The 24,871-nt window shown below is 44.5% G+C and overlaps 1 protein-coding gene across 2 annotated transcripts in view; it reads left to right on the top strand.

Moving 5' to 3' along the window:
• Nucleotides 1-24,871, top strand: part of LOC126091941 (probable phospholipid-transporting ATPase IIB) — a 501,129-nt gene that overhangs the window by 451,114 nt on the left and 25,144 nt on the right. The window contains exons 16-17 of one of the 2 annotated variants that reach the window (XM_049907268.1): nucleotides 19,762-20,002; nucleotides 20,090-20,256. The exons of the other annotated variant lie outside the window; for it this stretch is intronic. Coding sequence (XP_049763225.1) covers nucleotides 19,762-20,002; nucleotides 20,090-20,256 — 408 coding nt within the window. The remainder of the gene's footprint in view (nucleotides 1-19,761; nucleotides 20,003-20,089; nucleotides 20,257-24,871) is intronic. 2 annotated transcript variants of the gene reach the window in all.

Below are 24,871 nucleotides of genomic sequence, written 5' to 3'. Positions count from 1 at the left end.
TGCGGCTTAGAATAGAGTGCAAAGTAAGCAGAAGTTCTAAAAAATGTTGGTAGGTGCCGCCACAACTAACTTCTGCCGTCGAATATATGTAGCGATTCACAGGCATGCTTTTCAGGCAAAAAAAAAAAACGGTGGAAGACGAGATTTTTCCTCCGCCCCGAGTTTCGACCAGTGCATTTTCATACATTATCCAACGAAGTATATACAAATTCCGTATTGTACATCTTCGAATGTAGCAGCATTTCAATGTACTGTACTACAAAAATCCGACTGGCAAGACTGTTTGGGATATTTGTCAATATGGCCAACTCTACGTTCTGAATTTTTTCTACCTATGAGAGGAGATGGTTGCTAATAGGAACTTTTATGAATTGTGAATCACATGCAGCATTCTCTTCACCATAAGAATAATACGTATATAAACATTTTGCCATGTATTGTTCTGTGTTTGCTGCTATCTCATTTAAATCCTGTCTGCTTAATAAACTACAAAACTAGAGTGAGACAACAGCAAACGCGGAAGAATATACATATCATTTCATGTTTATATTCGTATTATTCTTATGCCTTAATAGTGATACATTCAGAAATGAAGCACGTCAATTGACTAGATTTTTAAATCTAAGATGACTAATTTCTGTGCAGAATGTTATATACTAAAGAGGCGTCTGCAAAGATTTTCAAACGGAGAAAAATTTTCGCTAAACTCTCGTTCAGAACATCATCTATCATACGCAGTCTATTATTTGGTTCTTGTTGATCATCGTCAAAGAAAGCAGCAAAGTTAGTAACTAACAACAAATAGCAGTCTCTTGCCATTGTTTCGCTAATGAGACGATTCCTCTCTTTTTCTTTTTTTAATTGTAAGCGGCGGTAGCGCGCACAAAAGCAAGCCATGCCGCGAGCGGGACAGGTTGTAAACACTGATTATCAGAATGCGACAAACAGTGCATGACACAGTGCAGTAATGCATTTTCAGCTTAGAGTGACGTAAACACCTATAACAAAGAGAACGGCACTTATCAGATCAAAGAAAAATAAGCAATCAATCCAAACCAGACGAAGCACGTGAAAAAGGAAGGGTACCCGTATAAATATGGACGGAGCGCCTGACGCATAGCAATGGCTACCTGGCAAAGCTTAACTGCTGAGCTTACTACGCGAACCAAACTACTGTAGCTGTATCGTCATTCATTAGACCTAAATTGTTTCTCATATTACAATGGGCCAACTTTGTTTCGATTTGGAGGTGCGGCCTAAAACTTTTCTCTCCCCTTGAATTTCGAGTCTCAAATTTCAGGTGCGGCTTAGATTCGGGAAAATTTTTTTCCCTTGATTTCCAGTCTCATTTTTCAGGTGCGGGTTAGATTCGAGTAAATACGGTAAATAGCTTCCAATATCTGGATATGTAAATGTAAATCATAGGTTACACATTGCCATGTATAAAATGAGTTGCTGCCCCCCCCCCCCCTCCCCCCCCAAGCAACTGGAGACAGTGGCTGTGTTGTGTTGTGTTGTGGCACGCGTGTCTGTCTGTGTGTGTGTGTGGGGGGGGGGGGGGGGGGGGGGGGGGGGAGTGCAGGTACACATTCCACTTCAGTAGGAGGACTTTGTCTGAAAGTTTATGAGAAAATATTGTTGCAGTCTTTTTCATTGTGTTTGCTTGCAACTCATTGCCTCATATGTGTCCTTTCCATAAATTTCTGTTCTGTTGCTCCATTATCTCATCATTTTTGTGAAACTGGTGCATGCTGCTGAAGAATTGGTGATTATCTCCCTGCATGTTTTAGTGCCACTTTCAGGTAGTAGTCACATCTGCTCTACAGATAAATACAAAGCCCACACTGTGTCATCACCAGTTTGTTCTCTCTTTCTGATTTTGTGTGATCCCATGTGATGTTCTCAAACTGTCTTTTCCAGGCATTTGGCAAGTATACTCAGGCATACTCTGTGTGATGATTCAGTTTCTGTTTCCAACTCTCTCTGAAATGACAGCAGTATGAAATGGGAGAGATTGTGACTCATGATGTAGAGGTGACATTGAGTGACAAGAGTTCGTCACATGTTGAAAAACGTGCATGCATTCGTACATCTACAACTCTCTCTCTCTCTCTCTCTCTCTCTTTCTCTCTCGCGCGCACACACACACACACACACACACACACACACACAGGTCACAGCCACTGTTGTCTCCAGGCACTAGGGATTGACTGCGATGAGCAAAAATTCGACGGGTGTGAGTGGTGATAGTACATAAGAGGTGGGGTAGGAGGGAGAAGGATGGGGCGGGGGGATTCAAGTCCTTGTAAAGCAGTGTCACCACCTCTCACAACAGCAATAGTTAACCAACCATTACCACTAACAACCTTGTTAGTAGTACAGGTGAAACTAATTTTGGCTCCAACAAAAGAAATTGGTCCTGTGAGAAGTTCTTGTTGTGAAACATTGTTTGGAGTCATCTTGAAACTGTCTACTGTTTTATAAACAGTCATCCTGCTCCTCTTTGAATATCTTCTGCGTCGGTACAGCATGGCTGTGTGCACAGTGCGGCTGCATCGAGTCGAATGAACATGCTGTTGCCTCACGAGCGTCAAGGGCCCCCACAGGCCCCCTCCAGGAGTTCCTCGTGATAACAGCGCCAGCGCACCTTATCAGTCCCGATTGCGCAACCGGAAGCTGAGTTTTCCAGCAACACGGGCCTAGTAATACTAGGGCCCGTGTTGCGCGGCTGCCTCGCTCAGCGGCTAAGTCCGCTTCAAGGTCACCCGCCTTACACAGCAACATGCAGTAAATGCACACAGCCATGCACTCCCCCTGCGGGTCCGGGGATTAGAATAGGCCCGCGGTATTCCTGCCTGTCGTAAGAGGCGACTAAAAGGAGTCCATCCCCCTCACAGGGGTAGTTAGCGCCTGCGTCCGGAGACGGACGGTTCCACGACCTATAATTGTGGTCTTTTTGGTTTTTCACTTCTCGTTTCTTCCTTCCTTTTGTTGGTTCCTTTCTTTGCTCTTCTCCACCTCACTGTCTTCCTTACTCTTTCCCTTGCCTTCTCATTGCCTTCTTCTCCTTGCCTTCTTCTCCTTGCCTTCTCCTCCTTGCCTTCTCATTGCCTTCTTCTCCTTGCCTTCTCATTGCCTTCTTCTCCTTGCCTTCTTCTCCTTGCCTTCTCTGGTCTCCGCCTCGGCGTTTGAGACAGTCTGTCCTCTTTTTTCCCCTCTCGCTCTTCTTTTTCCTCTTCTTCCTTCCTCCCTGTGCGTAACGCGTAAGTCCCCGCCCTGGGTAGACATGTAAGGCACGCGCGTACCCCCTGGTAAAGGCCAGGCCCGGGGAGGGGTGATTGCCTGAGCTGATACCTTCTGACCATGCCGATTGGTCCCTCCGTCTGTTTCTCGGGAGGTGTGACCTGAGGTGTAAACATTCACCTAAGGCGGGAGTGCCCTCTGAGAGGGTCCCCCACAAGGAAGGAGCGCGCCATCGGAGACGCTGGCAATCATGGGGGATTCCTCCGCAATGGATTCTACTCCATCTCTCTCGACTTCTGCCCAAAAACGGAAACGTGACCAGCCACCAGTGACAAAAGTCCTACCGCCTGCCCCACAGTTCGTCGTCGTTTCTCGATCTGAGGACGCAAAGGATTTTTCCTCTGTCAACCCTTTCGTTATCCAGAAGGGCGTAGATGCCATAGCCGGATCTGTCAAATCTTGTACCAGGTTGCGTAACGGTACCTTATTACTAGAAACTGAGAGTGCCTTTCAGGCACAAAAACTGCTTCGGGCCACCCTCCTGTACACGTTTCCTGTCCGGGTGGAGGCGCACCGAACTTTGAATTCGTCTCGTGGTGTAGTCTATACTAGCTCCCTCGACGGATTGACGAGGAGATTCAATCTTTCCTCGCTGAGCAGGGCGTGACGGCTGTCCATAGGGTCATGAAAAAGGTCAACAATGACCTTGTACCGACCCGGACACTTTTCTTGACCTTCGATAGTGTTAAGCTGCCATCGCGCATCAAGGCGGGCTACGAGGTTATTTCTGTTCGCCCCTATGTCCCGACACCTACGCGCTGCTACCAGTGTCAGCATTTCAATCACACTCGACAGTCTTGTTCCAATGCGGCTAAATGTGTCACTTGTGGCAGGGATGACCATGAGGGTGACTGTCCACCTCCGTCTCCTCGTTGTGTGAACTGTCAGGGTGACCATGCCGCATCCTCCCGCGACTGTCCTGTCTATAAGGAAGAACGCTGTATCCAAGAAATTCGGGTCAAAGAGAAAGTGTCCACCTCGGCTGCTCGCAAGCTATTGGCTAGTAGGAAGCCCGCGCTGCTCCCAGCGGGGAAATACAGTACTGTCCTCGCCTCTCCTCGGACTACCAGGGAGGTAGCAACCCAGACATGCGATCTGACCTTCAGCACCACGGTCGTCCGTTCGGCCAGTGCTAAGATCGCGCGGTCGACGTCTCCTCTTCCTCCCATCACCCCACAGACACCAGCCCCTTCATCAGCTTCTGCTCAGACGAAGACCCCGAAGTCAGATGCACGGGCCTTCAAGAAGGAACCATCTCGTGCAGACTTCCTACGTACCTCGACCTCCCAGCCTTCGACCGGTACTTCCACCAAACGTCCTTCCAAAAAGGCTCATAGGAAGCACAGTTCTCCTTCTCCGCCACGGCGCATTTCTTCTCCTGCGCCACCCAGCGGTTGCCGCCCCGGGCCGTCATCCGTTTCGCCTGGCCGCACCGCTGGTAGCCGAACATCTGGCCGTTCACCGGCGGAGGAAGCTCCCCCTCCCGGCCATCCTCCTGAGATGGCCGATGAACCTATCGACCCAATGGACGATGACTGTCCGCCTACTGATAGCGGCGGCAGTGCTCGCTCGAAGCCAGGCCCTCAGCGGCCTTCGAGGTGACCACTTCTTTCATCTTCCTTTTCTTACGATGGCACTTATTCACTGGAATATTCGCAGCATTCGCTCCAACCGAGAGGACTTAAAGTTGCTGCTCTGCTTGCACCGTCCGCTCGTCGTAGCCCTCCAGGAAATGAAGCTACGCCCATGCGATCAAATTGCCTTGGCACACTACACCTCTGTGCGTTTTGACCTACCCCCTGTGGTAGGTATCCCAGCTCATGGAGGGGTTATGTTGCTGGTCCGGGATGATATTTAGTACGATCCCATCACATTGCACACCGGCCTGCAGGCAGTTGCCATCCGCATTACTCTCCCCACTTTTACGTTTTCCTTTTGTACCGTTTACACTCCATCGTCATCTGCCGTTACCAGGGCAGACATGATGCAACTTATTGCTCAGCTACCTGCACCATTTTTGTTAACTGGAGACTTCAATGCCCACCATCCCCTTTGGGGCTCTCCAGCATCCTGCCCGAGGGGCTCCGTGTTAGCAGACCTTTTCAACCAGCTCAATCTTGTCTGCCTCAATACTGGCGCCCCTACTTTTCTTTCGGACACATCTCACACCTATTCCCATTTAGACCTCTCTATGTGTACTCCCCAACTTGCACGCCGGTTTGAATGGCATGCCCTTTCTGATACATATTCGAGCGACCACTTCCCGTGTGTTATCCATCTCCTGCAGCATACCCCCTCTCCGTGCTCCTCTAGTTGGACCATCTCCAAGGCAGACTGGGGGCTCTTCTCTTCCAGGGCGAACTTTCAGGATCAAACCTTCCCAAGCTGCGATCGTCAGGTCGCACACCTCACGGAAGTCATTCTCGCTGCTGCTGAATATTCCATCCCTCACCCTACTTCCTCTCCACGTCGCGTACTGGTCCCCTGGTGGACCGCAGCATATAGAGACGCTTTACGTGCTCGTCGACGTGCTTTACGCACATTTAAACGCCACCCTACAGTGGCGAATTGTATCAATTATAAACGATTACGTGCTCAGTGTCGTCGTATTATCAAAGAAAGCAAGAAAGCCAGCTGGGCTGCTTTCACAAGCACCTTCAACAGTTTTACTCCTTCTTCTGTTGTCTGGGGTAGCCTGCGCCGGCTATCTGGCACTAAGGTCCACTCACCAGTTTCTGGCTTGAAGGTCGCGAATGACGTCCTTGTGGCCCCTGAGGCTGTCTCCAATGCCTTCGGCCGCTTTTTCGCAGAGGTTTCGAGCTCCGCTCATTACCACCCTGCCTTCCTCCCCCGCAAACAGGCAGAGGAGGCTAGGCCACCTAACTTCCGCTCCTCGAATTGTGAAAGTTATAATGCCCCATTCACCATGTGGGAACTCGAAAATGCACTTGGCCGATCACGGTCCTCCGCTCCAGGGCCTGATTCTATTCATATTCAGTTGCTGAAGAACCTTTCTCCTGCGGGTAAAGGTTTTCTTCTTCGTACATACACAATCGCATCTGGATTGAGGGACATGTTCCCGCATGCTGGCACGAGTCTATTGTTGTCCCGATTCCTAAGCCGGGGAAGGACAAGCACTTGCCTTCCAGTTATCGACCTATCTCGCTTACCAGCTGTGTCTGTAAAGTGATGGAGCGAATGGTTAACTCTCGATTGGTTTGGCTGCTCGAGTCTTGACGCCTACTTACCAATGTACAATGTGGATTTCGTAGGCGCCGCTCTGCTGTTGACCATCTGGTTACCTTGTCGACCTTCATTATGAATAACTTCTTGCGGAAGCGCCCGACCGCGGCTGTGTTCTTTGATTTGGAGAAGGCTTACGACACCTGTTGGAGGGCGGGCATTCTCCGCACCATGCATACATGGGGCCTTCGCGGTCGCCTCCCTCTTTTTATTCGTTCCTTTTTAATGGATCGACAGTTCAGGGTACGTGTGGGTTCTGTCCTGTCCGACACCTTTCGCCAGGAGAATGGAGTGCCACAGGGCTCAGTTTTGAGCGTCGCTCTCTTCGCCATCGCGATCAATCCAATAATGGATTGCCTCCCAGCTGATGTATCAGGCTCCCTTTTCGTGGACGATTTTACCATCTATTGCAGCGCGCAGTGTACACGTGTCCTGGAGCGCTGTCTTCAGCGTTCTCTTGACCGTCTTTACTCCTGGAGTGTCGCCAATGGCTTCTGTTTTTCTGCCGAGAAGACGGTCTGTATTAACTTCTGGCGCTACAAAGAGTTTCTCCCACCGTCCTTACAACTCGGTCCCGTTGCTCTCCCAATCGTGGAGACAACCAAATTTTTAGGCCTTACATTTGACAGGAAACTTAGCTGGTCTCCACATGTCATATTTGGCCGCCCGTTGTACCCATTCTTTAAATGTCCTCCGTGTTCTCAGTGGTATGTCGTGGGGAGCGGATCGAACCGTCCTACTTCGTCTATATCGGTCGATCGTCCGCTCCAAGCTGGATTATGGGAGCTTCGTATACTCCTCTGCACGGCCATCCATCTTACGCCGCCTCAACTCCATACAACATCGGGGTTTACGACTTGCGATCGGAGCATTTTATACTAGTCCTGTAGAGAGTCTTCATGCTGACGCTGGCGAATTGCCACTCACCTACCGGCGCGATATACTGCTTTGTCGGTATGCCTGTCGGCTACTGTCAATGCCCGACCATCCGACTTATCGTTCCTTTTTTGACGACTCTCTTGACCGTCAATACGGGTTGTATGTCTCTGCCCTGCTACCCCCTGGAGTTCGCTTTCGTCGCCTCCTTCAACACCTTAATTTTTCACTCCCTGCAACCTTTCGAGTGGGCGAGAGCCACACGCCACCTTGGCTCCAGGCTCAGGTCCGCGTTCACCTTGACCTCAGCTCGCTCCCAAAAGAGGTCACCCCCGGTTCGGTCTACCACTCCCGTTTTTTGGAACTTCGTTCGAAGTTCATCAACATGACTTTCATTTATACAGATGGCTCTAAGACCAATGACGGGGTCGGGTGTTCCTTTATTGTCGGGGCACAAAGTTTCAAATACCGGCTCCATGGCCATTGTTCGGTCTTCACAGCTGAGCTCTTTGCCCTCTATCAGGCTGTTCTTTACATCTGCCGCCACCGACATTCTGCTTATGTCATCTGCTCAGATTCCCTGAGCGCCATCCAGAGCCTCAGTGATCCGTACCCGGTTCACCCTTTCGTACACCGGATCCAACGCTCTCTTCAGCAGCTGGTGGACGTTGGTTCTCCGGTTAGCTTTATGTGGGTTCCTGGCCATGTCGGTATCCCTGGGAACGAAGCTGCAGATGCCGCGGCCCAGGCTGCGGTCCTCCAGCCTTGGACAGCTTCTTGTTGTGTCCCTTCGTCCGATTTTAGCAGGGTCATTTGTCGGTGCATTTTATCGCTGTGGCATGCCGATTGGGCTGCACTTACCGACAACAAGCTTCGGGCCTTAAAACCTCTTCCCGTGGCTTGGACGTCCTCCTCACGCCCTTCTCGGCGAAACTTGCCCCCCTTCTAACAGCCGTGTACCGCAAGTCTCTAGAGGAACAGAAGGTTCCAAATGATTGGAAAAGAGCACAGGTAGTCCCAGTCTTCAAGAAGGGTCGTCGAGCAGATGCGCAAAACTATAGACCTATATCTCTGACGTCGATCTGTTGTAGAATTTTAGAACATGTGTTTTGCTCGAGTATCATGTCGTTTTTGGAAACTCAGAATCTACTATGTAGGAATCAACATGGATTCCGGAAACAGCGATCGTGTGAAACCCAACTCGCTTTATTTGTTCATGAGACCCAGAAAATATTAGATACAGGCTCCCAGGTAGATGCTATTTTTCTTGACTTCCGGAAGGCGTTCGATACAGTTCCGCACTGTCGCCTGATAAACAAAGTAAGAGCCTACGGAATATCAGACCAGCTGTGTGGCTGGATTGAAGAGTTTTTAGCAAACAGAACACAGCATGTTGTTATCAACGGAGAGACGTCTACAGACATTAAAGTAACCTCTGGCGTGCCACAGGGGAGTGTTATGGGACCATTGCTTTTCACAATATATATAAATGATCTAGTAGATAGTGTCGGAAGTTCCATGCGGCTTTTCGCGGATGATGCTGTAGTATACAGAGAAGTTGCAGTATTAGAAAATTGTAGCGAAATGCAGGAAGATCTGCAGCGGATAGGCACTTGGTGCAGGGAGTGGCAACTGACCCTTAACATAGACAAATGTAATGTATTGCGAATACATAGAAAGAAGGATCCTTTATTGTATGATTATAAGATAGCGGAACAAACACTGGTAGCAGTTACTTCTGTAAAATATCTGGGAGTATGCGTGCGGAACGATTTGAAGTGGAATGATCATATAAAATTAATTGTTGGTAAGGCGGGTACCAGGTTGAGATTCATTGGGAGAGTCCTTAGAAAATGTAGTCCATCAACAAAGGAGGTGGCTTACAAAACACTCGTTCGACCTATACTTGAGTATTGCTCATCAGTGTGGGATCCGTACCAGATCGGGTTGACGGAGGAGATAGAGAAGATCCAAAGGAGAGCGGCGCGTTTCGTCACAGGGTTATTTGGTAACCGTGATAGCGTTACGGAGATGTTTAACAAACTCAAGTGGCAGACTCTGCAAGAGAGGCGCTCTGCATCGCGGTGTAGCTTGCTCGCCAGGTTTCGAGAGGGTGCGTTTCTGGATGAGGTATCGAATATATTGCTTCCCCCTACTTATACCTCCCGAGGCGATCACGAATGTAAAATTAGAGAGATTAGAGCGCGCACAGAGGCTTTCAGACAGTCGTTCTTCCCGCAAACCATACGCGACTGGAACAGGAAAGGGAGATAATGACAGTGGCACGTAAAGTGCCCTCCGCCACACACCGTTGGGTGGCTTGCGGAGTATAAATGTAGAAATGTAGAATGTAGAGGAGGTCGTTTTAGCCTGGTTAAGAATTGGACACTGCCGGTTCAGCCATCGCCATCTGCTGACGGCTGCGCCGGCGCCGTTCTGCCCATGTGGGCACTTGCTGACGGTTAGACACATTTTAATGTCCTGTCCAGATCTTAACACACTACGCCTAGATCTTAACCTGCCAAATACTTTCGATGCCATTTTAGCGGATGACCCACGAGCAGCTGCTCGTGTTCTTCGTTTTATCAATTTGACAAACTTCGCTAAGGACATTTGATGATGCTGTTTTTTAATCCTATGCCTGTCAGTCTGTCTTTTATCGTGTTTTCCCTTTTAGTTGTTGTTGTCAACTTGTGCCTCGCGGTGCATTCTTAGAGTAGTCAGGGTGCTAATGACCATTGAAGTTGTGCGTCCTAAAAAAAAAAAAAAAAAAAAAAAAAAAAAAAAAAAAAAAAAAAAAAAAACTATGCACACAACTGTCTACGGTTTTATAAACAGTCATCCTGCTCCTCTTTGAATATCTTCTGCGTCGGTACGGCATGGCTGTGTGCACAGTGCGGCTGCATCGAGTCGAATGAACATGCTGTTGCCTCACGAGCGTCAAGGGCCCCCACAGGCCCCCTCCAGGGGTCCCTCATGATAACAGCGCCAGCGCGCCTTATCAGTCCCGATTGCGCAACCGGAAGCTGAGTTTTCTATGGCTGTGTGCATTTACTGCATGTCGCTGTGTAAGGCGGGTGACCTTGAAGCGGACTTAGCCGCTGAGCGAGGCAGCCGCGCGACACGGGCCCTAGTATTACTAGGCCCGTGTTGCTGGAAAACTCAGCACAGCCTCCCTATTCTGCACCTAGCAGCTTACCATCCTGTCACCACCACAGCCTGGCACTCCCATAGGCACCACTACATCGTCATCATCATCATCTGTATCCCCATTACTCACTCGGCTGAGATTGCTGCTCAGCACAGTCAGGCCTTGGCACCTCGAAATGACAGGGGCTCTGTGTGTGTGTGTGTGTGTGTGTGTGTGTGTGTGCGTGTGTGTGTGTGTGTCATGATAGCATGTACTCTTACTGATGCTATTGCAGCAACAAGGTAAGAGTTATCACAAATACTCTAACATGGATACCAGTGCTGTATGTACAGTTCATTTGCCAGAATGTGTACAACGGACAGTGGACTCTTGTTTTATGTGCTATGCTTCCTTTTACTAGTGTGCCACTGTACAAGCAGGCGACTGTAGCGTAATCTGATAGTAAATAGAATTCTGTGTGATTGTGAAAATGTATTGGAGTTGATAATTGTAATTCAGATAAAAATTTATGTGATCCCGGCCAAGAGCTTATTCAAGGGACCAATCAGATGAAAACCTGACAGTGCGTGGTCTGGACTATATGGTGTATGCTGGAGCACCTCTTACCCAAATGTGGCAATTTTCTCATGAACAAGAGCAACCACATGGGGCGAGCATTGTCATGAAGAAGTTTGAGACCATCAGCATTAATGTTGTGACATTTGTGAGGAAGGACACGACACAACTTACCTAAAGTTCTGATGTATGCTCAGCATTCACAATGGTCCTGTGTTCAGCAGGAGTTGCACATGAGTAACTTTGAATTTTTCTTCATACTAGGCAGCCAGCATATTTCCACTCCATAGAGGCCTGCTTTCTTTCAGGTGTGTAGTGTTACGCCCATGATTCATCACCAGCCATGATTCCTTCACAAAGTTGTGCCCTTTTGCGATGTAAAGTGTTAAGTGATCCAAGCTTGACGTCATTCGCTGACCCTTGTGGTTGTGAGGTTGTTAGTTACCCCACGAGCACTACCTTCACGAAATTTCAACGTGGCCTGAACAGAATTGTACACTGTGCCATAGAAAATGTTGAACTGCTATGATAAAGCTCATAGTTGCACATGCTGGTCATTCAAAATTGCTGTGCCAGTGGCTCAGACATTCTGGGGGTTGCAGCAGTTACTGGCCGCCCGATTATGCTGTTGTAACAGGGGGTTACTTCAACTTGCCAGGTATAGATTGGGAGTGTTACACCATCAAAACTGGCGCCAGAGTCAGGGAATCGTGTGGCATTATTCTGGATGTCTTGTCTGAAAATTACCTTGAGCTGGAACCAACGCATGAAGGTAACATCTTAGACCTCTTGGCAACAAACAGATGTGAACTTATCAAATCAGTTAATGTAGAGGTAGGTATCAGTGATCATAAGGTTGTGACAGCATCTATGACAACGGGTCCTACAAGGAATCTTAAGAAAGGTAGGAAGATATATTTGCTCAGCGAGGGTGACAGGATACAAATTTCAGAATATCTCAGCAGTCAGCATCAAATATTTGGTGATGAGGACAAAGATGTGGAGAACAAATGGAAAAAAACTTTAATGTATCGTTCAATGTGCCCTAGACAAGTATGTCCTGGGGTGGGATGGTGTAATGTTAAGCGTTTTCGTGGACTTACTTGTTGAAGAAAGCTGGTTCTGCTTTCTTGCAGCGCCGATGTCTTCTGCTAGCACCGGACACTCCTCCGAAAATTTCACTGCTAGGAAGGGGAAATTTTCTCTCTCTCTCTCTCTCTCTCTCTCTCTCTCTCTCTCTCTCTCTCATATCATTCAATGCAGCAGAACATATTTATTTCCACTTTGTACAAAAAAACAACTAAACTTTATGAAGTAAGCCCACACATTATCAGGCACCCAGAATCAGTTAATTACACATTTTTGAACACAATTAATACATAAGCTTTTACCATGGCTGACTATTCACGTCCAGTCCATGTACTCTCAACAGCAGTTCAACGTCTAACCAACAGTCACTATCTCGAGTATCTCCATTTGTTTTTCAACAGTACAAAGCTACATTACTCTTTGCAGCCGGTCACAGAGCTTCTGGGCCATATTTGATTATTCTTGGCAGGTCGCGCTGAACACTTGCCAGTTTCGCCTGCACAAACAATAAATGGGTGCAGTATCCCATGCTCATCCTTACGCCCTGCTTTAAAATAATGCATATTCGAAATGGCTGGAACACACATGTCTCCAGACTTTCGTAAAATTCTGGGGGCACTACAGTTCCGAGTAAGGTTTTAAGGGATGGGAAAGATCCACTCCGGTTTAATAGCCATGTTAGAAAAGCTCTACATAAACAAAGAGAACTTCATCACAGATTCAAGAGAAGTAAAAACCTAGCTGGCAAACAAAAGCTGAACAAAGGGAAAATGAGTGTAAGTAGACCAATGATTTTGAAAGTAAGACGTTGTCAACAGACCTGAGTAAAAACTCAGAGATTTGGGTTGTATGTAAAATCAGTAAGTGGGTCAAAATCATCTATTCTTTTTCTCAGTGACCACGACAACACCGAAACAGAAGATAACAGAGAGAAGCCCGAAATGCTGAATTTGATCTTCAGAGTTGTTTCACCATGGAAGATCGTAACACTGTCCCTTCTTTCAACCATGTGCAAACATCGAAATGGCAGATACAGCTACAATTGCTTAGTAGTGGAAAGGCTTCAGGACCAGATAAGATACCCATAACATTCTATAAAGATTATGAGGAAGAGCTTGCTCCCCTTCTAGCAGTAATTTATCGTAGATCCCTTGAGCAACAAAAGGTACCTAACTGGAAAAAAGTGCAGGTCATTCCAGTTTTTAAGAAAAGCCATAAGACACAATTATATACCTATATCATTGATGTCAGTCTGTTGTAGAATTATGGAACATGTTTTATGCTCAAGAATTATGACGTTCTTCGAAAATGAACAGCTCCTCTATAAAAATCAACAAGCAGACCTGCTATTGGATTCAAGACTTTCTTGCAGATAGAACTCAACACGTCACTCTTAACGGAACTAAATCGACAGATGTAAACGTAATATCCGGAGTACCACAGGGAAGTGTGAGAGGACCGTTGCTGTTCACAATATATATAAATGATCTAGTAGAAAGTGTCGGATGCTCTTTAAGGCTATTCGCAGATGATGCAGTGCCAGAAGATAGTAAGAATCTGCAGAACAACCTGCAGAGAATTGATGAATGGTGCAGACTGCGACAGTTGACCTGAAAGTAAATGAATGTAAAATATTGCGCATACATAGGAAAAGAAATCCACTACTGTGCAGCTACACTATTGATGACAAACAGCTGGAGACAACGTCTGCCGTAAAATATCTAGGTGTAACTATCCAGAGCAACCTGAAGTTGAATGACTATATAAAACAGAGAGTGGGAAAAGCAGACATGAGACTCGGATTCATTGGAAGAATCATAAGGAAATGTAACTCATCCACGAAAGAAGTGGCTTATGAGGCGCTTGTTTGCCCGATTCTTGAGTATTGTTCACCTATCTGGGATCCCTATCAGGTAGGACTGATAGAGGAGATAGAGAAGATCCAATGAAGAGACACATTTCATCAAGGGATTGTTTCGGTGGCGAGAGAGTGTAACGGAGATGCTAAACAAACTCCACTGGCAGACGTTACAAGTGAGACGTTGTGCATCACAGAGAAATTTACTACTGAAATTTGAGGACAGCACTTTTCAGGCAGTCAGACAACATATTACTTCCCCCCACATACATCTCACGTATTGACCACAAGGAGAAAATTCAAGAAATTAGAGCCAACACAGAGGCTTACCGACAATCATTCTTCCCACCCACTGTTCGCGAGTGGAAGAGGATTTGAAGGATCAGATAGTTGTACCTAAGGTACCCTCTCACACACACCATTAGGTGGCTTGTGGAGTATAATGTAGATGTAGTGTGACAAAACACAAAGGTTCACTCGGCTCTCTTGGAAGAATGTACAGCACCTGGAGGAATTGCTATGGTCCATACAGTCATTCTCATACTCCCCTCATACTTCCCTGTGAACTCACTCTTTGGCTCACAAATACGGAACTGCATTTCGCTGCTCTTCACAAGTTGATGACAATAACATGCGTGCATTTTTTTTAGTTTTGGCTTCTCTTGCTACAGCTGCACATGAAAACAAAATACCACCTCTAATGCAAACTTCAAAGTATATTGTTGTGGAATTTCAACATTCCAGCTGCAGTACCAGGGGGAAAAAAATTATTGTGTGTTACTTTCCAATCCTCCCTCGTATCTTCTTCCATGTGATTAATTAAAACCATGTACAAATTAAAAGCCAGATAAGTGCAAGTAGGACTCGGCCTCTGAGCATTCAGTACAAACTTATGTATGTAGATGGTGATGGTGGTGGTGGTGGTGGTGGTGGTGGTGGTGGTGGTGGTGGTGGTGATGATGATGATGATGATGATGATGATGATGATTTTGTATGGCTCAGTAGCATGGTGCAAGTCTTTCTATTGGTTGCGTGTCCCTGACCTACCCCAGTTATCCAACCAGGGAACGGGGGCCAATGGATTAACGAGAAATCCATACCATGTGATGTTCCTGGCAACTCCTCGTATCATTGAAAGGTGAAAGCAAGGTTAAAACAATGACTGAAAAATCTGTGGTGTGACCGAGGTTCAATCCCACAACCTCTGGCTTTACAGGCAAGCGCTTTACCACTAGACCACCAAGCCTGATATGTATAACATAGTTCGTATATATGTTTTGATGAGAGATTTTCCAAGCACCAAAATATGTTGCATGTTTGTTTGTATCATTTGATTGCATTGAATTTTTGTTGTTGTTGTTGTTGTGGGCTTCAGTCCTGAGACTGGTTTGACGCAGCTCTCCATGCTACTCTATCCTGTGCAAGCTTCTTCATCTCCCAGTACTTACTGCAACCTACATCCTTCTGAATCTGCTTAGTGTATTCATCTCTTGGTCTCCCTCTACGATTTTTACCTACCACGCTGCCCTCCAATGCTAAATTTGTGATCCCTTGATGCCTCAGAACATGTCCTACCAACCGGTCCCTTCTTCTTGTCAAGTTGTGTCACAAACTCCTCTTCTTCCCAATTCTTTTCAATACCTCCACATTAGTTATGTGATCTACCCATCTAATCTTCAGCATTCTTCTGTAGCACCACATTTCGAAAGCTTCTATTCTCTTCTTGTCCAAACTATTTATCGTCTGTTTCACTTCCATACAAGGCTACACTCCATACAAATACTTTCAGAAACGACTTCCTGACATTTAAATCTATACTCAATGTTAACAAATTTCTCTTCTTCAGAAACGCTTTCCTTGCCATTGCCAGTCTACATTTTATATCATCCCAACTTCGACCATCATCAGTTATTTTGCTCCCCAAATAGCAAAACTCCTTTACTACTTTAAGTGTCTCATTTCTTAATCTAATTGCCTCAGCATCACCTGACTTAATTCGACTACATTCCATTATCCTCGTTTTGCTTTTGTTGATGTTCATCTTACATCCTCCTTTCATGACACTGCCCATTCCGTCCAACTGCTCTTCCAAGTCCTTTGCTGTCTCTGACAGAATTACAATGTCATTGGCGAACCTCAAAGTTTTCATTTCTTCTCCATGGATTTTAATACCTACTCTGAATTTTTCTTTTGTTTCCTTTACTGCTTGCTCAATATACAGATTGAATAACACCGGGGAGAGGCTACAACCCTGTCTCACTCCCTTCCCAACCACTGCTTCCCTTTCATGCCCCTCGACTCATATAACTGCCATCTGGTTACTGTACAAATTGTAAATAGCCTTATGCTCCCTGTATTTTACCCCTGCCACCTTCAGAATTTGAAAGAGATTATTCCAGTCCACATTATCAAAAGCTTTTTCTAAGTCTACAAATGCTAGAAATGTAGGTTTGCCTTTCCTTAATCTTTTTTCTAAGATAAGTCGTAGGGTCAGTATTGCCTCACATGTTCCAATATTTCTACAGAATCCAAACTGATCTTCACCGAGTTAGGTTTCTACGAGTTTTTCCATACATCTGTAAAGAATTCGAGTTAGTATTTTGCAGCTGTGTCTTATTAAACTGATAGTTTGGTAGTTTTCACATCTGTCCTCACCTGCTTTCTTTGGGATTGGAATTTTTGTATTCTTCTTGAAGTCTGAGGGTATTTCGCCTGTCTCATACATCTTGCTCACCAGATGGTAGAGTTTTGTCAGGACTGGCTTTCCCAAGGCCGTCAGTAGTTCTAATGGAATGTTGTTCACTCATGGGGCCTTGTTTCGACTCAGGTCTTTCAGTGCTATGTCAAACTCTGCACGCAGTATCATATCTCCCATTTCCTCTTCATCTACATCCTCTTCCATTTCCATAATATTGTCCTCAAGTACATCGCCCTTGTATAGACCCTCTATATACTCCTTCCACCTTTATGCTTTCCCTTCTTTGCTTAGAACTGGTTTTCCATCTGAGCTCTTGATATTCATACAAGTGGTTCTCTTTTCTCTAAAGGTCTCTTTAATTTTCCTGTAGGCAGTATCTATCTTACCCCTAGTGAGATAAGCCTCTACAGCCTTACATTTGTCATCTAGCCATCCCTGCTTAGCCATTTTGCACTTCCTGTCGATCTCATTTTTGAGATGTTTGTATTCCTTTTTGCCTGCTTCATTTACTGCATTTTTATATTTTCTCCTTTCATCAGTTAAATTCAATATTTCTTCAGTTACCCAAGGATTTCTACTAGCCCTCGTCTTTTTACGTACTTGATCATCTGCTGCCTTCACTACTTCATCCCTCAGAGCTACCCATTCTTCTTCTACTGTATTTCTTTCCACCATTCATGACAATTGTTCCCTTATGCTCTCCCTGAAACTCTGTACAACGTCTGGTTTAGTCAGTTTATCCAGGTCCCATCTCCTTAAATTCCCACCTTTTTGCAGTTTCTTCAGTTTTAATCTACAGTTCATAACCAATAAATTGTGGCCAGAGTCCACATATGCCCCTGGAAATGTCTTACAATTTAAAACCTGGTTGCTAAATCTCTTGTCTTACCATTATATAATCTATCTGATACCTTCTAGTATCTGCAGGATTCTTCCATGTGTACAACCTTCTTTTATGATTCTTGAACCAAGTGTTAGCTATGATTAATATGCATTGAATTAGAAGCTCAAATTTTGAAAACTGCCGACGGACTGTAGAGCATAATATGTGACATATAATGCAATTTGATACCTCACTGGTTAATGAGAAAAAGGAATCTTTAACAGCCAGACCGGCAGGCAGACATAGAATCACTTTTTTTTTTGTCAATCTAAGGGTTCTGTTTTTACTGCCTGAGGTACATAACCATAAAAAGGCAGCGTATTAAAATGTCCACTAGTCTTGTTATTTAGTTGAACATTATAAGATTGTCTGTTATGAAGATGATTGTATTGTGATTTGTTTTCAGACCCAATTCCAGTTTTCAGGCAAATGCATTTTATTCTGATGTAATTCTTCAGGCTGTCCCGGCGAGATCTTGACATGTGGAATAATCGGGTCTACTGTCAGATGTTTGTGTCGCGCTGGCACAATATTTCGGCCATGTAACCGCATAACTTCTTCAGTTTTATTCTACAGTTCATAACCAATAAGTTGTGGTCAGAGTCCACATGTGCCCCTGGAAATGTCTTACAATTTAAAACCTGGTTGCTAAATCTCTGTCTTACCATTATATTCAGGTGCGACCTGATTCTGTTTATAAGTCACATCAGTCAGTGTGACCTAAAATTTCACTGCAAATCTTTTGTGTTATAATTTGGAAAAAAATTCAACGTGGTGTATGTACCGTCTTTTGTTAAAGCCAGGCAAACTGCCAATAGCCTGAGCTCTGCTGCCAAAGATTCCGTATTCCCCATTTTTATGAGTATTGGACAGTTATTATTAATACGCCATGTCTCTTTGAGTGCCACAACCGTCAATTTTGGATGACAAGACTTTTGCTTGCTTACTACAGCAATGTCCAAAATTTAGTCAGCATATTGAGTTTAACCAGATGCTCAAATTTAGTTTTTAAAAAAGTGTTCAAAGTGTAACTTGTATATTAAAATTCCCACATGAATGTACTTGATAATAATGGTTACAAAGTACTGGCCTTTTTGTTGCATTCCTAAAAACATTACTATAGGTAGCAAATTCCTGCTGAATTCACCTTTTCTCAAAGCACACAGTATTGTCATTTCCATAAATTTACAAGACATGAAATTTGGTTTGCACTGTTTTCTAGTTTAGATATGCATGAAAGTAGTTCTAGTGTGAGTCACTGATGTTGGGGTGAGGTGCTTACATGCACATACAAATTACTAGCAATAATGTACAATATGTAAACTATTTCTTAACACTCAGCTTTCTATTTATGAAGGGGTAATAGTCTGAAAACACAGAACTAGTAATGTCTGGTGCACTGGCTGCTCTCTGTCTCAGTGATTAAACATTACTATGTGCACCTGCACTGTAGTTGAATGCCATATTTTGTTTTGCTTGGTTGTATTTGAGCTGTTGGTGCTAGAAAGAGTAATGAAACAGTTCCTGGTAAAAGTCATTTTCTACAGTGAGAGTGAATACTTGTTGCAGAGCACAAAGGATACTGCAGTTTGCTCCCTTTACACTGCTTCTCATTCTGTGAGAATTTAAATGTTAGGTGGAGCTTGCTCTCTCCACTCCTGGTTAAGTGCACCCAAGAAAAAGTGTTCAGACTGTAAAAGAAGCATAATATTGATTGTCAGTGGCTCTCCTTCTAGAATGCAAATAAATCAAAATATTGCTGGTGTGATATGAATCTAACTCCTTTACTCGGTTCATTCCTAGCAGTGCGGCTGAGGATGAGTCTTAGGCAGTTTTCCTTGCTTACTCAAGATAATACTGGACACACACCCTTAGTTTACACTCATACATGTTTTACGTATCACTAAGTTTTACTTTATTTCCAATATTTGTCTCTAAATGGTATCTCATTGCTGTACCGTTAGTTGTTTTATGTCAGATGAAATTAATGCACACCGAAGCATCGTTTGTTCAGCAGTATGTTAAATATTTGCCCTGCCAAGAAATGGAAAACATGTACTACTGTCTGACTGTTTTAATTGGAAAAAATATTTCTTTACTTGCAGGAATAGGTATTCAAGGACAGGAAGGTCTTCAGGCATCATTGGCAGCTGATTTTTCAATACCACAGTTCCAGCACTTAGCACGTCTCTTACTTGTCCACGGACGTCGTTCGTACAAGCGATCTGCGGCACTAAGTCAGTTTGTCATTCATCGTGGTCTGATAATATCCACCATGCAGGCTGTTTTCTCATCAGTTTTCTACTTCTCATCGGTACCACTCTATCAGGGGTTCTTGATGGTGGGGTAAGATGGTTTGACATAAATTGTTACTACATAATGAATGTATGTTATTGTGGAGGTATCAGTGAAATGTATTTTCATCATTTCTAGGTATGCTACATTGTATACAATGTTTCCTGTGTTTTCACTGGTCTTGGATAAAGATGTTTCAAGTAAAATAGCTCTCACATATCCAGAGCTATATAAAGAATTGAGCAAAGGACGTTCTCTGTCATATAAAACATTTTTCATGTGGGTACTCATCAGTATATACCAAGGTAAGAGTAGTTGCAATATATTTATGGTATTGATTCAAGAATTAACAAGATGAATATTAAACAATGGAAAATCCAGGATGGAGTATAACAATATTATGAGAAGGAAAGTTGCTACTCGCGGTATAACGGAGATGCTGAGTCGCAGATAGGCACAACAAAAAGACTTTCACACTTAAAACTTTCAGCCAATGGCCTTCATCAAAACAAACTCACACACACACACACACACACACACACACACACACACACACACACACACACGTCTGCAGTCTCAGGCAACTGAAACCACACTGCAAGTGGCAGCATCAGTGCATCATGGGAGTGGTGACTGAGTTGAGGTAAGGAGGGGGAGGGGTAGTATGGTGGGGATGGCGGATAGTGTAGTGCTGCAGGTTAGGCGGCGAGCAGGGGAAGGTGGGGGGGGGGGGGGGGAAGTAGTGGAAAAGGAGAGAAATAGAGAGAAATAAATTAAAAAAAAGACTGGATGTGGTGGTTGAATGATGGCTGTGTAGTGCTGGAATGGGAGCAGGGAAGGGTCTGGATGGATGAGGACAGCGACTAGTAAAGGCTGAGGCTAGGAGGGTTACAGGAACATAGGATATATTGCAAGGAAAGTTCCCACCTGCACAGTTCAGAAAAGATGGTGTTGGTGGGAAGGATCCATATGGCACAGGCTGTGAAGCAGTCATTGAAATTAAGGATATCATGTTTGGCAGCGTGTTCAGCAACAGGGTGGTCCACTTGTTTCTCGGCCACAGTTTGTCGGTGGCCATTCATGTGGACAGACAGCATGTTGGTTGTCATGCCTACATAGAATGCAGCACAGTGGTTGCAGCTTAGCTAGTAGACTATACGACTGGTTTCATAGGTAGCCCTGCCTTTGATGGGATAGGTGATGTCAGTGACCAGACTGGAGTAGGTGGTGGTGGGAGAATGTATGGGACAGGTCTTGCAATTAGGTCTATTACGGCGGAATACAACTGTGTGTACGGAGGGGGGGGGGGGGGGAGATAGTTGGCAGGACATTTCTTAATTAAGACACAACGAAAGGAAATCAAAACCCTGGTGGAGAATGTAATTCAGTAGCTCCAGTCCTGGGTGGTACTGAGTTACGAGGGGGAATGCTCATCTGTGGCCAGAATGTGGGACTTCGGGAGGTGGTGGGAGACTGGAAAGATAAGGCATGGGAGATTCGTTTTTGTGCAAGGGTGGGAGGATAATTATGGTCACTGAAGGGTTCAGTGAGACCCTTTGTATATTTCGAGAACTGCTCGTCACTGCAGATGTGATGACCACAGGTGGCTAAGCTGTACGGAAGTGTCTTCTTGGTGTGGAATAGGTGGCAGCTGTTGAAGTGGAGGTATTGCTGGTGGTTGATAGGTTTGATATGGACGGAGGTAGTGATGTAGCCATCTTCAAGGTGGAGGTCAACATCTAGAAAGGTGGCTTGTTGGCTTGAGTAGGACCAGGTGAAGCAAATGGGAGAGAAATTGTTGAGGTTCTGGATGAATGTGGATAGGTTGTCTTTACCTTTCATCCAGATAGCAAAGATGTCATCAATGAATCTGAGGGGTTTAGGCTTATGGGTTTTTAGGAAGGATTCCTTTAGATGGCCGATTAATAGGTTGGCATAGGATGGTGCCATGCGGGTGCCCATAGCTGTTGTACCCTGGATTTGATTGTAGGTGACGCCTTCAGAGGTGAAGTATTAGGTCTACAACTTTGCTTCTGCCATTTTGCAATAGCCGGCAGTAGCAGGTTTCGTCATTGGTCATAGGTGTAATACAAGAAGCTTAGGCATCTGTAAACATAATGCCATAAAAATATTAGTTCATTTGTGATTGCATCATAAGGTTATTCTCGATTAACTATGTCAACTTACATACCCATTTCTCGCCATTTGCAGGAAGTTTTAATTTTCTGCTTTAACATGAAGAAATCTGCACTTGTGGCTCTTAAAATGCTGGGTAAGACCAATGGTGAGGGAACTCTTAGTGGAAGAACGTGCTGAGAATGTTTTCAACACCTTAAGAACAGTGATTTTGGTGTTGAAGACCGACATGGCGGTGGAAGACAGAATGTTTTCGTAGCTACTGAAACAGACAAAGACAGTCAGAGGACATCATTATCAAAAGCAGTTGATTTGTTCGAGCCCAACACTGAAACACAAACAGCCACAATACAGCAATAGACACGTAAAGGTCATTTTGCAGCAGGTCAGTGCTCGACCCCATGTCTCAAATCCTGTCAAAATATACATTGTTGTTGTTGTTGTGGTCTTCAGTCCTGAGACTGGTTTGATGCAGCTCTCCATGCTACTCTATCCTGTGCAAGCTTCTTCATCTCCCAGTACCTACTTCAGCCTACATCCTTCTGAATCTGCTTAGTGTATTCATCTCTTGGTCTCCCTCTATGATTTTTACCCTCCCCGCTGCCCTCCAATACTAAATTGGTGATTCCTCGATGTCTCAGAACATGTCCTACCAACTGATCCCTTCTTCTAGTCAAGTTGTGCCACAAGCTCCTCTTCTCCCCAATTCTATTCAATACCACCTCATTAGTTATGTGATCTACCCATCTAATCTTCAGCATTCTTCTGTAGCACCACATTTCGAAAGCTTCTATTCTCTTCTTGTCCAAACTATTTATCGTCCATGTTTCACTTCCATACATGGCTACACTCCATACAAATACTTTCAGAAACGACTTCCTGACATTTAAATCTATACTCGATGTTAACAAATTTCTCTTCTTCAGAAACGCTTTCCTTGCCATTGCCAGTCTACATTTTATATCCTCCCTACTTCGACCATCATCAGTTATTTTGCTCCCCAAATAGCAAAACTCCTTTACTACTTTAAGTGTCTCTCATTTCCTAATCTAATTCCCTCAGCATCACCCGACTTAATTCGACTACATTCCATTATCCTCGTTTTGCTTTTGTTGATGTTCATGTTATACCCTCCTTTCAAGACACTGTCCATTCCGTTCAACTGCTCTTCCAAGTCCTTTGCTGTCTCTGACAGAATTACAATGTCAAAAAATATACATGGAAAAGTTAAAATGAGAAGTCTTATCCCTCCTGCCATATTCTCCATATGTTGCTCTCTCTGTCTACCACCTTTTTCGATCAGTGGCATACAGTCTGGCTGACCAGCACTTTTGATCTTATGAACTAGTGCAAAATTGAATCGATTCATGGATCCCCACAAAAGATGCCCAGTTCTTCTGCCACAGGATTCGTATGCTATCCAAAGATGGGAGAATAGAGTGGCCAGTGATGGGCAATACTATGAATCACGTTTTTGTGTGTGTGTGTGTGTGTGTGTGTGTGTGTGTGTGTGTGTGTGTGTCCCCATTGTTGACGAAGGCCATTGGCCGAAAGCTTTAAGTGTGAAAGTCTTTTTGTTGTGCCTATCTGCGACCCAGCATCTCCACTACAAGATGAAAATTGTTTCTTTAAAACAATCCAACTCTAAAAATAATGGTACCATTTTGCAAAACCACCAACTGTTACTAATCATGTATGTGCTCAGCAAAGTGCTTCAGCTCATCTGTTTATGTGTATTTAGCATATTGAAATTCTGGAGTTTTTTGTTCTTGGGTATCTGGGAAATGCCATAGAATAATTATTTCAGAGTAAAGTTGAATTTCGGGTTTCAAACTAAAACTTTTTAAAATGCAGTAATTTTACCTGTTTTAAAATTAGTTGTCAGTTAAACATAGAGAAGAAAGTGTACTGCACAGCAGCAACAGTAGCAGTTGATGAGAAGACACAAACACTGGACCTAGAAATCAACTGTACCTTCACCAAATAAAAGAGAAGGAACAATTGGAGGAAAGGAAAGAAGGCTATTCAGAAATTATGTAGGAATTTATTCAGGATCCGTGGTCACAAAATTAAATGGTAACCAGCTGACTTTCCACAGACTGAAATAAAAATGGGGAAAAACTGGACTACAAATAAGACTGTAGATGGGGGAAAATTGTCTGCAACAGAGGAAAGAAATAACTAGAAGAGTCTCAACATAAAAGAAACAGGGGGAGACATACAAATATGCATAGATGATGGCAGAAATAAAAAGAAGGCTCATCGCACAGAGCAGACTCCCATCTGTGGGTTTCTTAGAGAAATAACATAAATTACATAGATGGTCCCACTATGAAGACTTTTATGTATCAAAGGAATTGTATGCGAGATGACTCATGTAAATCTAATCTAGTAATCTAACATCTGCTTAGCAGTGTACATTGGTATGACTACCATCATGATGTCAGTGCTGTTAAAAGCACATTCTGTTACACAGCAGTTGTAAACTTTATTACCATCTTCCCAATAAAGGCAGATGAGTCATAGTTTACGTCGGAACCTCATGAGTGGGGACTTGCATTGCAGCTTGTAATTGGCCCCACCTCTAATCGGAGCACAATTTTAGGCTGAGTCTTGCTTTTGTGCCATATATCATTTTTGGTAAAAATGGATTCCTTATAGGATCACTTCGTTGTCTGTCTGTCTGCCCATGTGCTAAACTGTCGAGACCACTTTTTCTTAGTAACAGGTAGGAGTATTAAGTTCAGATTTGTGTCAAATATTAATGCCTACAGTCCCTTCTTG

The sequence above is a fragment of the Schistocerca cancellata genome, chromosome 7 (genome assembly GCF_023864275.1).
Source record: "Schistocerca cancellata isolate TAMUIC-IGC-003103 chromosome 7, iqSchCanc2.1, whole genome shotgun sequence".
Lineage (NCBI taxonomy): Eukaryota > Metazoa > Arthropoda > Insecta > Orthoptera > Acrididae > Schistocerca > Schistocerca cancellata.
This window is presented reverse-complemented; position numbering and strand designations above follow the sequence as displayed.